Genomic DNA, 14299 nt, shown 5'->3' on the forward strand with positions numbered 1-14299 from the left:
TGGGTTATGAATGAGTCCATGTAGGCCATGGATTTTGCCATGTCACAGGCATATGAATTTATGGATTTCTCAATGGAGAGATTAACGACTAGCATAAAAAGCCAGGTCCAATGCACGACTCATACACACTCTGACTTACATTCCTTTACACAGCCTTGTACTGTCTAGAGGAAAATGGGGTGTGAGGCACCAGGGATGTCTTAAAGTGCTTGCTCCCCTCACAAAGTCAGTAAAGTGTCATTTACCCTGATGCAAGAGAAGCATGTGCCTGCCCTCCTAGATGCTTCCTCTCAGGACATCCTAGGGCAAGTACATTTTCCTTATCCCCAATACCTCCAACTAGTGAAGATGAGGATGCCCCTGAATTAGTGCAGGAGACTCCCAGTAGGCCAGAACCCTCAAGGCTTTGAACCTCTGGAGGATGCATAGCACAGTCATCAAAGATATCAGGGCAGTGCACTGAGTAGACTGTCTTTTTCTTAGCAGCTGATATCAGGTTTGCAACAAGGCATAGAGAGCACAAGAGGAAACAAAATTTTATGACAGCACAAAGCCAGCATAGTGTGTTAAAAAGTTCAATTTGTTACATGATCATTTTGCATATTGTATTGCATTTCACTTTATTCATGTGTGCCTCATCATTTCTTGTGACTAACTTAGTAAAAAAACTAGCATGCCTCATGTTTGGTATGGATTGCTCATTACAGGAGAGTTAGGAACATGGAAAAATTAAGTGTGTTTATGTTCAGTCTCTTTTGAATATTCATGTTAGTGCCTTGTTTCCATTGGACAGTCTGTGTGAGATGACCTCACATGTAATCTAAGCTGGGCCTCCTTCCAAAGTACTGTAAAGGAGATTGTCCAAGATTACTATCAACAAGAATAATGGAACAGTTGTACAAAGTTAAAAAAATCACATAACACCAGTTTATAGTCCAACAGGTTTAATTGGAAGCACTAGCTTTTGGAAAGCTGCACCTTCATCAGGTGGTTGTCACCTGATGAAGGAGCAGCGCTCTGAAAGCTAGTGCTTCCAATTAAACCTGTTGGACTATAACCTGGTGTTGTGTGATTTTTAACTTTGTATACCCCAGTCCAACACCAGCATCAAATCATGAACAGTTATAGATATACTCAGCGCTATGTAACAATATTGTAGGCTCTGAATGTTTGGTCATGGCTAACTGATAGACAAATGTCCACATGCAAAATAGATGTCCTAAAGGTGAGCATTTATTAGGTATTGAAAATGACAAATGTCCATTCCCCTTGCTTTTTTAGGTGAAGAGGAGGAAGATTTAGAGGTAGTTCTGATGGGGGCTCTCAGGTATTGGCAGACATCCTAAACAGACAATACAGTTCCAAAAATCAGGGTAGCACCATCATCAAACACACCCCTGGGCCTCTCAAAATCCGTTTCTGCAGCCTTGACCTGCCTGGATGGTTCTGCAGTATACAACCCAAAGGATCTCATGAATATTAGTGGTCTGCCTTGTATTGCACAATTTGGCACTGCTATGTGCTTTCAGACACAAAAGCTGACCTTGGCTCATTCAGATCTGGACTTAATCAGGTAAAAATGGACAGGCAAATGTGTGTTTGCCCCCACATTTTCTTGCTCTGTTATGTAGCACATGTCACCTCCAAGCTGAGCTCCATGGTGAGAGCATTGAATTCAATCCCACCACTTTCTTAACAATTCTATCAAGCATATGTTCTTTAAACAGTTTACTGCATGGTGCCAAAAATCCATTTCTTCACCTTCAATCTCTCACCCCCCTTCCAATTACCTGAATTTAAGGAGTAACAAGTTGCTACCTTTGGCCCTACCCCTTGTGCTTTTCAGGAGAAAGTGAGAACTGCAGATGCTGGAGAGTTAGAGTTGAAAGATGTGGCACTGGCAAAGCACAGCAGGTCAGGCAGCATATGAAGAGCAGGAGAGTTGACGTTTCAGGCATAAGCCTTTCATGAGGAATGTGCCTTTTTCCAGTACAGGATATGGGCTTTGAATGGAATCTTAATGCAGCTGTTAAATATACAACAAGGGGCAGTATTGCAAGAATCAGGAATCTATTTCTAAATAAAGCAAAATTTATCATGTTTAATTTTTAACTCAGCCATGTCATTTGAAGCACGGTGGCACAGTGGTTAGCACTGCTGCCTCACAGCGCCAGAGACCTGGGTTCAATTCCCACCTCTGGCGACTCTCTGTGTGGAGTTTGCACATTCTCCCAGTGTCTGTGTGGGTTTCCTCCGGGTGCTCTGGTTTCCTCCCACAATCTAAAAATGTGCAGTTTAGGTGAATTGGCCATGCTAAATTGCCCGTAGTGTTAGGTGAAGAGGTAAGTGTAGGGGAATGGGTCTGGTGGGTTGCACTTCGGCGGGTCGGTGTGGACTTGTTGGGCCGAAGGGCCTGTTTCCACACTGTAAGTAATCTAATCTAACAATTTCACATAGAGGGTGTTGCATGTATGGAACGAGCTGCCAGAGGAAGTATAGAGGTAGGTACAATTACAATATTTAAAAGACATTTGAACAGGTACATGGATAAGAAAGGCTTAGAAGAATATTGGCCAAACATAGGCAAATAGGACTAGTTCAGTTTAGGAAACCTGGTAGGTATGGACAAGTTGGGTCAAAGGGCGTGTTTCCTTGGTATATGAACCTATGCCAGAGAAGTGATGGAGGCTGGTACAATTACAGCATTTAAAAGGCATCTGGTTGGGTATATGACTAGGAAGGGTTTAGAGGGATGTGGGCCAAGTGCTGGCAAATGGGACTAGAAAAGGTTAAGATATCTGGTCAGCATGGATGGGTTGGACCAAAGGATCTGTTTCCGTGCTGTTCACCTCTATGATTCTATGACACTGATCCTGGGTGGTTAGAGGGTCCCAAGGTGGAAGAGGAGGTGGTCTTCCTCCAGGCGTCAGGAGGCTAGAGTTCGGTGGTGGAGGAGGCCAGGACTTGCATGTCCTTGGCGGGGCGGAAGGATAAGATTCAACCACTGGGCCGAGAGGTTGTTTAGTGCATGTGTCCCAAAGATGTTCTGAAATGTTCCGCAAGCTGGCATCCTGTCTCTCCGATGTAGAGGAGATCACATCAAGAGCAACAGAAACAGCAGATGACATATGTATGGAGGTGCAGGAAAATCTCTGCTGGATGTGGAAGGACCCTTTGGGGCCTTGGATGGAGGTGAGGAGGGAGGTGTGGGCGCAGGTTTTACAACTCTTGCAGTGGCAAGGGAAAGTGCCGGGACTGGAGGGTAGGTTGGTGGGGGGCATGGACCTTACAAGCAAGTCGCGAAGGGAATGGTCACTGCAGAACGCAGATAGGGGTGGAGAGGGAAATATATCTCTGGTGATGGGATCTGTTTGTAGGTGGCGGAAAAGGCAGAGGATGATGTGTTGTAGCCGGAGATTGGTGGAGTGGAAGTGAGGGGGTTCTGTCTTTGCTGCGATTGGAGGGGTGGGGTTCCAGAATGGAGGTACGGGAAGTCAAGGAGGTGCGCTGAGGGCATCATTGACCACATGAGTTCTCCTCCTCCCTCTACAAGATCTGTAGTCCTCACTTTCTCCACGGTTAATCCACCCAGTCTGCATATCCCTGGACACTAAGGGCAATTTAGCATGGCCAATCTACCTAACCTGCACATTGCTGACCTATGGGAGGAATTAGGAGCACCTGGAGGAATCACGTACAGACACAGAGAATGTGCAAACTCCACACAGTCACCCGAGGCTGGAATCAAAACTAGATCCCTGGCACTATGAGGTAAAAACTGCAGATGCTGGAAACCAGAGTCTAGATTAGAGTGGTGCTGGAAAAGCAAAGCAGGTCAGGCAGCATCCGTTTTGCGCCAAACTACTACTGCACTCCCTTTATCTGCTGATTTGATGGTGAGGTTGGGATTGGAGCAGAGGGAGTGGAGGGCTGCGCGTTGTGCGGGTGAGAAGTTGGAGTGGGGGAGTGGGGTAGACAGGTTGAGGTGGTTAATGTCTCGGCGGCAGTTGGAAATGAAGAGATCGAGGGCAGGTAATTGGCCAATGCAGGGTGTCCAGGTGGATGGAGTGGCAACAGTGCTAACCACTCAGCCACCATGCTGCCTTCTCTTCTGTTTTTCCTTTGGAAAAGGAGAATGTAGGTACAGAATTGAAGAAAGGGGACTTTGAAGAGCCTGCACATTTTGACATTGGAAATGGGGAGGTACTGGAGGCTCTGATGAGCTTAAAATTGGACAAATGTCCTGACCTGCATGAATTGCATCCCACTGCTGTGGGAGGTGAGGCTGGATATGGCAGGGACTCTGACACAAATTTATATTTCCTCTCCAGGGGAGAAATTCCAGAGGACTGGAGGACAGTTAATGTAGTTTCACGTTTCAAGAAAGGTGTAGAGATGAACCAGGAAATTACAGACTGGTGAGTCCCACGTTAGTGGTAGGGAAACTATTAGAGAAAATTCTGAAGGAGAGAATTAATATCGACTTGGAAAAGCATGGGCTATTTAGAGATAGTCAGCATGGCCTTGTCAGAGGGAGGTCATGCCTAACAAATTTGTTACAAATCCAGAAGTAGGATACAAGTGATATGGCTGATTTTAAAATAACATGGTAAAGTTTGCTTGAATTACAAATCAATTCCTGATTGCTGCACTCCTGCTCCCAAGTCCTTGCTGCATATGGATCAGTTATTAAAGTTAGGGAGTAGGTGTGTGAAACATTGAATCAGATAAACATTTTAGGCAAGAAAACATTAATAGATGTGACCTCCTTAAAAGTAGGTAAGCCATTAGACCTGGACAAATATATCTCAGATTGCAGGAGGCAAGGAAAGAAGTAGGCAGGAGACACTGACCATCATTCTACAAAATTCCTGGCTTTTGGTGTGATGTTGGAGGACGAGATGATTGTTTATGTTGTACTGCTAGAGATAGATTAGAGATATTGAGATTGTTTTCTTTGGGAGAACAGAAGGTTTGGGGAGACTTAGAGGTATTCAAAGTCATGACAGGTCTGGAAAGAGCAGATGGAGAAAATCTATTCCCAATGATGGAAAGATTGAGAACAAGATAAGATAGACTTAAGATAATTGGCAAAAAAAGCAGTGATGACATAGAGTCATAGAGATGTACAGCATGGAAACAGACCCTTCAGTCCTACTTGTCCATGCCGACCAGATATCCCAGGAGAAAGTGAGGTCTGCAGATGCTGGAGATCAGAGCTGAAAATGTGTTGCTGGAAAAGCGCAGCAGGTCAGGCAGCATCCAGGGAACAGGAGAATCGACGTTTCGGGCATAAGCCCTTCTTCAGGAATCCTGAAGAAGGGCTTATGCCCGAAACGTCGATTCTCCTGTTCCCTGGATGCTGCCTGACCTGCTGCGCTTTTCCAGCAACACATTTTCACACCAGATATCCCAACCTAATCGAGTCCCACTTTTTCATGCAGCAAGTGTTTAGGATCTGGAATGTGGTGGAACCAGTTCAATTGAGGGATTCAAGGTGGAATTAGGACATGATCTAAAAAGAAACAAAAAAAAAGGAAATCGAATGGCCTCCTTTAGTGCTGGAACAATTCTGCGTTTCAGCTATTTGAAAAGGGATCAGCAGAGTAACTTATCCGAAATTCATTGGTGGATAGCTTATTGAAATTGTATAAACTTTCACCTAGAAAGGCACCAATTAATCGAGAACATAAATTTTTCAGCTGGAACTTGCTGCCTGAAAGGATGGTAGAGGCAGAAACTGAAGCACAGGAGGCTAAGAGGTGATCTTATAGATGTTTATAAAATCATCTAGGTAAAAACAATGACTGCAGATGCTGGAAAGCAGATTCTGGATTAGTGGTGCTGGAAAAGAACAGCAGTTCAGGCAGCATCCGAGGAGCAGTAAAATTAACGTTTCAGGCAAAAGCCCTTCATCAGGAATACAGGCAGAGTGCCTGAAGGTGGAGTGATAAATGAAAGGAGGGTGGGGGTGGGGAGAAAGTAACAATAGGTGAGTGGGGGAGGGGATGAAGGTGATAGGTCAGGGAGGAAGAGCTTCAGGGCAGAGGAAATGACCTGGGAGTTGCAGTGGGAGATGGACTCCCTGAGATTCTTGTAGAGAGAGGAGGAAAACTTCTTCAAGGCCGGCATCCTTGTAAGAGGATTCGCAGTAGGATAAAAATCAACTAGGTAAAAACAATGACTGCAGATGCTGGAAACCAGATTCTGGATTAGTGGTGCTGGAAAAGCACAGCAGTTCAGCCAGCATCCGAGGAGCAGTAAAATCGACGTTTCGGGCAAAAATCATGAACAGCATACATAAGGTGGACAACCATGGTCTTTTTCCCAGTGTAGGGGAATCCAAAATGGGCGGCACGGTGGCACAGTGGTTAGCACTGCTGCCTCACAGCGCCAGAGATCCGGGTTCAATTCCCGACTCAGGCGACTGACTGTGTGGAGTTTGCACATTCTCCCCGTGTCTGCGTGGGTTTCCTCCCACAGTCCAAAAAGATGTGCAGGGTCAGGTGAATTGGCCATGCTAAATTGCCCGTAGTGTTAGGTAAGGGGTAAATGTAGGGGTATGGGTGGGTTGTGCTTCAGCGGGGCGGTGTGGACTTGTTGGGCCGAAGGGCCTGTTTCCACACTGTAAGTAATCTAATCTAAAAAAAAACTAGAGGACATAGGTTTAAAGTGAGAGAGGAAAGATTTAAAAGGGACTTGAGAACTAACTTTTTCACACGGAGGGTGTTGCATGTATAGAACGAGCTGCCAGAGGAAGTATAGAGGTAGGTATAATTACAATATTTAAAAGACATTTAAATAGGAACATGGATAGGAAAGGCTTAGAAGGTTATTGGCCAAACACTGGCAAATGGGGCTAGTTCAGTTTAGAAAACCTGGTAGGCATGGACAAGTTGGGCCAAAGGGTGTGTTTCCTTGATATATGAACCTATGACTCTATGAAGTACAGTTGCATACTATCAGTGTATTGGAAATGTGCCATGAAGATTCTTTGGTATCTGACAAGTGCTGGCCCCTATATGCAGGGATATGGGGTAGGTGACTAGTGTCCAAGGTTCTTCTGAGAAAGCAGCAAGCTTAAGTCAACAGCATCTATTGTGACTTCCATGTCAAGAATTGTTGACATTTAACTTGTTCTGTGCATTTGGAAAAATAGAAAACCTAATATTAATGATGTGTATTGTGGCACGAATAAAGTTTGAACAAGTGATAATTTCTCTTATTGGCAACACACTGATGCTTAACAAAGGGCTCGCCTATCACTCAGCAATTACATGGAAGATGCAGCTAGGTGCTCTCAACATTGGGAAGTCCTTATTGCATTTCTTGCCTGACTCCACCACAAATTTTGCCATAGGCGATGCTTCTCAGACCCCTCAGAAAATGTCTCAAAACCATGATAAGATAAAATGACAAGAGAAAAACCATAACATAAACTATCAGAGGTGTTACAACTCTAGACAAAGGGAGAAAACTCTGTCAACCTTAATGCTACGGCAGAAGGTCTGATTAAGTAAAGGAAGTCAGGTGCCACAGTTATCAGGCAAACAGATCAACTTAGATCTTATATTGCCAGAATGCCTCAAGAGAAACTCAGAATGTAAGGGAAGGCATTGATTTTACTTAGAATCATAGAACCAAAGAAGTTAGGCCAAGAAGTGAGACTAAGTATGACTATCACAGAATGTGGTACAGCCACTTCTAAAAATTTATTTGTGGGACGTGAGTATTGCTAGCTGCACAGCATTTTATTGCCAGTCCTTAGCTGCCCTTGAGAAGATGGTGGTGAGCTGCCTTCTTGAACCACTGCAATCCATGTGATGCGAGTTGACCCACATTGTTGTTCGGGGGGGTGGGGGGAGGATGTGGTGTCAATCATTATCCCAATTACCACTATTATGCTACATCAGACAATGTAAAAGTACTACGATGATCCCAGGCACAATATAACATCATTACCCTAGTGCTGAACTCAAATAAACTTGATCAGGATGCACAGTTAAAATTTCAGATTATGTCAACCTGAGATACTTGGACTTATCAGGATTGGTACTGTTGGCGGAGAGGAAATGGTGACTGGTGGTATTACTGATAATGGTAATAATGATGTTAATAATAAAATTAATTAGTATGAATAACATGCAATTAAGTAAAAGTGAACCACTGGAATAATGTGGACCAAGCAGTGAAAAATTTGGGGGGAGGGGTGATGAAATATAATGAGATACATGCCATCAAATTTCATTCTAACTCCATCTACAAGTTTGCTGATGATGACTCTGTTGTAGGCCAATGACAAGACAGAATACAGTAAAGAGATAGAGTACTTGTTGGCATGGTGTAAAGATAACAATCTCTCCCTCAATGCCAGCAAAACAAAAGTGCTGGTTTTTGACTTCAAGCAGCAAGGTGGAAGGCACACCCCTGTTGACGGTCAATAGTGCTGAGGTGAAACTTGTCAAGAGCATCAAGTTCCTAGGAGTGATGATCACCAACAATTTCTCTTGGTCCACCCACGCTGAAGCGATGGTCAAGAAAGCACAACAATGCCTATTTCCTCAGGAGGCTGAGAAAATTCAGCATGACTGTAAAGACTCTTATGAATTTTTTAGAAGCACTATGTGCTGACACTTACAGCCTGAGATATTTTGATGTAGTATCTCAGTGTGCCGGTAGCAATCCTGACTTAAAGCACAAGATAAAGCAATACAATCTTCATAGTGGTGCCCAATAATACAAAGGGCAGCCCATCAAGAAGTACCCTTTTCCTTCGTGTGGTCCTAAGATCTTATTTTCAAAAACAGGCTGTGCACTTCTGACTGGCTGTCAGTGTTATCTGTATGGTGTGGACTGGATAATATTCATAGAATCACAGAATCCCTGCAGTGCACAAAGAGGACGTTTGGCCCACTGAGTCTGCACTGACCCTCCAAATAGCATCCTACCCTTCCAATCTATCCCTATAACCCTGCATTTACGATAGCTAATCCATCAAGCCTGCATATCCCTGGACATTAAGGGGCAATTCAGCATGCCCCCAATCCATCTAACTTCCATACTTTTGGACTGTGGGAGGAAACTGGAGCACTTAGCAGAAATATGCGTGGACACAGGGGAATAAGAGGCTGGAATCAAACAAAGGTTCCTGGTGTTGTAAGGCAGCAGTGCTAACCACTGAGCTGCTGTACTGTACAATCTCAGCTGACCCTTAATTATTTATTTATGTATGATGTCTTATGAAGGTGAGGTGGGAATGCGTGTGATGGCTGTGGCTAGGGCATCCACCTTATTTTAAGTGATCTCCTGAAAATGCATGAAGTGAGGGCATGTAAAATCCTGCCCAACATTCTAATGGTTATTGATAAAATTGAAACAGAAACCTTTGCAGCTGTTCAAAAATCATAGTTTTCCACTTATGTGTTCAAACTGTCAGATCTAAGTCACAATAATTTATTGGAGTTTGCAGAATCGTGCATTACACATGAACTGTAATAGCACGGTCTACCTTACTATTTTTTTTCCAGGAAAAATCAAAGATATTTGCTTTATGAGTAAAACATCAGCCATCTGGTGCACCTACATACTTATGATGTTGTTAATTGCTCCTGGTACAGCAAGTAACACTCAAGGACATTGAAGGTGGTCGAGACTTTGACTGCCACTAGCAGTACAGTTCCCGTGAATGATATTGTCAATGGATCAGCTTACAGCAGAAAGCAGAGTAACATCACTGCCTTGTTAGCCTTTGCCTGTGAAGATATGGTGCCTTTGATAAATCCAGATTTAAAATCATGGCCCAGCAAATATTGTTGGGGGGTTTGTGGCCACTTCATGGGTAAGCAAATCTTTATGATAAAACCTTTGCTCAACAATGCAGCTTTTAGAGGTAACAAGCAAATTGTTGTTAGAATTTAGTTTGAATTAACTAATATTTAGATATCAAGTCTGACAATTTTGCTGATATTATAGCAGTAATATTACTTTTATTTTTTAATCTAATTTTCTATAAAGATGGCACTCCTTTTGTTTTGGACCTTTGAGAAAGTACAAGTATTTGTAACATGAAATGACAAAGGACAAGTGAAAATATTTTCAAAGAAATATAATATTGCATTATCAATGATTTTTGTTACCTCTGAAGCACATTCTTGCAATGTGCCAACAACTGGAATAAGCATATTTTCATAAGGAGACTTCAACAGGCAAGCCAATAGAGGAATACCACCAGCTTTACGAATAGCATCTTTATTTTTTTTACTTTTGCTGCAGCTCCACAATGCCAGAGCACCACAACGTGCCACTTCAATATCTTTCTCTTGCTCTGCAGTTAGATGAGCTGAAGTTGGAACACAGTCCAAAAGGCCAACCTAAAATAAAAATATCATAAAAAATGGATTTTAAAATTGTGTTAAATGCAGTTGCATTCATCTGTTTCCAATGTTTACCCAAGTAACTACTTATAAAGTCAAATGTTTGAGATTGAGGCATAGATTGAGTTATACTGGACAAAATAAAATTATTGCTTTAAAAAGGATTGAGAAAGGAAAAGTGAATTTACTAAAATACATAGTGTGGATCAAATAAACTGAGGAAACTGGAAACAATTATTATGTAGGGGGATGCAGAATTAATAGAAACCTCAGTTTTCCTTTTCAGTGCTGTGTGAAATTTTCTACAATGAAGTTACATAAAATTCAAAATTTATATTTTTAAAAGGCTTTAATTAACATTAATGTACGTATTATTCATATTTAGTTGGCTTTTCATATCAATTCACTGTTAAAATTTTAAATAGTCCTAATTTTCCCAATATTCAGGTTCTCTGTAGCCAATCACAGATCCAGCTCTTTCTAGGAACTTAGAAGACATTTGACACATCATGTCTGTACCACTTGGAATATAGAAATCTAGCCTAATTCCATTTTCCAGCTCTTAGTCTGTAGCACAAGTGTGTAACCAAGTTTTTTTAAAAAATGTGACGAGAGTCTCTATCTTTACTATCCTTTCAAGCTGTGAGTTCAACTCACCACCACCAAAAATTTCTCCTCTACTCTCCTCAGTCAGTTACTTTAAATCTAGGCTAATTGGTACTGACTTCTCGGAGGCTCCTGTGCTTATTTCACCATGTTTTTGCCTGAAATATTTAATCATAATCATACAGGGGATCAGTTAGTTCAATTGGCTATTCTGGTGCAGAATAAAGCCAATTGCATGTACTAGCTATGGTAGTTCATACAGGCTTGATTCCTCACCTAACTCGATGCTTGTGGAGTGAATACCCTCAAGCTATACATAACCAATTACCTCTCTCTCTCTAATGGGGATGCCTGTGTTCCTTTGTGGACTGTGTCTCTACATAATAATTGCATTGAGGAAAGACTGCACTCTGATCTCCCTCTCCACTTTTTTTCCCATCAGCTCAGATGTATTAACATTTAATTAAGATTTGTATCATAGTTCAAAAAATATATTGGAAGTGTGAGCAAAACTGAAGAATATAGTTTTCTTTGCTTTCCTCTTGACGATCATAAACTTACTTCTCTTTTGAGTCAGGCATTACAGACTCCATCATCGTCAGTACCATGTCCCAGTTGGTCAATTTTGTTTTTGACATTGTTATAACTTCAAGAAATGAGCCTTTTGGCTTCAATTGTGTCACAACAATGGATCAGAACATCAAAGTATTTATGGAAATAAAGAACTTTTAACTCCAATATGTTTTTTTTAAAGAAAGACAGTTACAGCCAAAAGATGATTGTAGATATAGATTCAGTGACTGCCTGGCAGGTCCTGTGTGGACCCAGAGAATGTCATCTCTGTTTAGAGTCATAGCTAGCACACAACTTCAGCACATAATAGGGAAAGGAAATGGAATGTTGGAATCAAGTACAAAAATAGGGAGGTCTTGCTAAAAGTGTACAAGGCATTATTCAGACCACTGCTGGAACATTGTCAACAGTTCTGAGCCCTTATTTAAGGAAAGATATATTGGCATTGAAGGCAGTCTGAAGAAGGTTCATTACACTGAACCTAAGTATGGAGGCACTGTCTTATGAGGAGAGGTTGAGTAGCTTGGGCTTGTACATTGCAGATGATACGAAGATAGGTGGAGTTGTGGACAGTGAGGAGGGCTGTTGTCGGCTGCAGAGGGACTTAGATATGATGCAGAGCTGGGCTGAGGAGTGGCAGATGGAGTTCAACCCTGCCAAGTGTGAGGTTGTCCATTTTGGAAGAACAAATAAGAATGCGGAATACAGGGTTAATGGTAGGGTTCTTAGTCAGGTGGAGGAACAGAGGGATCTTGGGGTCTATGTACATAGATCTTTGAAGGTTGCCACTCAGGTGGATAGAGTTTGTAAGAAGGCCTATGGAGTATTATCGTTCATTAGCAGAGGGATTGAATTCAAGAGTCGTGAAGTGATGTTGCAGCTGTACAGGACTTTGGTTAGGCCACAGTTGGAGTACTGTGTGCAGTTCTGGTCGCCTCACTTTAGGAAAGATGTGGAAGCTTTGGAGAGGGTGCAGAGAAGATTTACCAGGATGTTGCCTGGAATGGAGAGGAAGTCGTACGAGGATAGGTTGAGAGTTCTCGGCCTTTTCTCGTTGGAACGGCGAAGGATGAGGGGTGACTTGATAGAGGTTTATAAGATGATCAGAGGAATAGATAGAGTAGACAGTCAGAAACTTTTTCCCCGGGTACAACAGAGTGTTACAAGGGGACATAAATTTAAGGTGAAGGGTGGAAGGTATAGGGGAGATGTCAGGGGTGGGTTCTTTACCCAGAGAGTGGTGGGGGCATGGAATGCGCTGCCCGTGGGTGTGGTAGAGTCGGAATCATTGGCGACCTTTAAGCGGCATTTGGATAGGTACATGGATGGGTACTTAATCTAGGTTAGAAGTTCGGCACAACATCGTGGGCCGAAGGGCCTGTTCTGTGCTGTATTGTTCTATGTTCTATGTTCTATGTACACACTGAAGTTTCGAAGAATGGCAGGCAACCTTTTTGAAACATGCAAGATTCTTAGGTAGCTGTCTAGGATGGTTTTCCATTGTGAGACAGTCTAGGACCAGAGGGCATAATCTCTGAATAAGGGGCCACCCATTTAAGACAGCAATGAGGAGAGTAGCAAATCTGTGGAATTCTTTACCACAAACGCCTGTGGAGGCCAAATCATTAATATACTCAAGGCTAAGATAGGCAGACATTTTTAATATGCTGAGAATCAAGGATTATGAGATAAGGCAGGAAAGACCCAATGGGTTGCACGGCCTATTCTTAACTGATGTCTTATAGCCTTATCGTAGCCAAGCAACACTGTTTTGGAATTGGTTCCTATTTTACCAAGACCTGCATATGTTAGTAGAAGAAAACAGTGTGCAGTAAGCAAGTCCTTCCCTTTCTCTTTGTCTCTGTATTATAAAGTAAGAGGAAACCTGATAGTAGGACAAGCTGCAGAAAAGTATTTCTGTTAACCTGAGAAAGTTTCATATATCTTTATCTCTGACTCATACACCATGAAAGTTGAACTGTAAGTGCTATTCAAAAATCTGTCTCACTGACATTCCATCTGAACACCTTCCACCACTATAATGGTTCACATTTTAATCTTGCAATTCAGGGAACCTTGAGAAATTATCCCATTTTATCCTTTGAGTCTTATGAGATTCTTGCCCCTAATGATGTTTTTTCTCCCTTTTCACCAATTCATATCATTTCTATAAAGTTGTGTTATCTTAATTGTTGTGCGAATTGTTTGGGATTAAGGAGGTAACATTTAATTCCAGAATATACCATTGCTGTTTTGCCATTTGTTTCAAGAGTTTTTGGTTATAATAAATGAGTTACTTTTCAGTGTATTAAAGAAAACTTGTGAAAGCCACTTTTGTTTTGGACAAGCAAAATAAAAAGAAACAATTTGGCCATTTTGGCAACTGATTCCATTCGTTTAGACTACTGGACTGACTCATGGAGTGGCTTGATTACCAACACAATTTATATGTTTTGTTACTTACCAGGCGTTGAATTCCACCATGAAGCCGGACGGTTTGTCTTGCTCTCCTGAACTTGGCTATATTGGCAATAGTTTCAGCAGCCAAACATTTGAGATCTTTATTAGAGGAGTCCAGGATTTTCACCATAATCTGCAAGCCACCTAGTTCTGCCAAGGAACGTCGAATTTGTGGATTTTTACTAATTTCTTTTAGAATCCTTAATGAGCCAACCTATCAATATGTAAAAATGTTAGTTTTAACATTCATGAACTGAAAGCAAAATACATTTAGCTAGTTTGCCTAA

At 42.1% G+C, this 14299-nt stretch overlaps 1 protein-coding gene across 2 annotated transcripts in view; it reads right to left on the reverse strand.

The window, feature by feature from the left end:
- odad2 (outer dynein arm docking complex subunit 2) overlaps window positions 1-14299 on the reverse strand; it is a 384917-nt gene that overhangs the window by 182003 nt on the left and 188615 nt on the right. For both annotated transcript variants that reach the window (XM_043690488.2, XM_043690489.2), the window contains exons 12-13: window positions 14017-14226; window positions 10137-10370 (exon numbers count right to left, since the gene is read on the reverse strand). In XM_043690488.2, the coding sequence (XP_043546423.2) occupies window positions 10137-10370; window positions 14017-14226 (444 nt within the window). The remainder of the gene's footprint in view (window positions 1-10136; window positions 10371-14016; window positions 14227-14299) is intronic.

This window comes from Chiloscyllium plagiosum, unplaced genomic scaffold (assembly GCF_037043375.1).
Source record: "Chiloscyllium plagiosum isolate Xiang-an unplaced genomic scaffold, Cpla_swu_hap1 HiC_scaffold_5, whole genome shotgun sequence".
NCBI lineage: Eukaryota > Metazoa > Chordata > Chondrichthyes > Orectolobiformes > Hemiscylliidae > Chiloscyllium > Chiloscyllium plagiosum.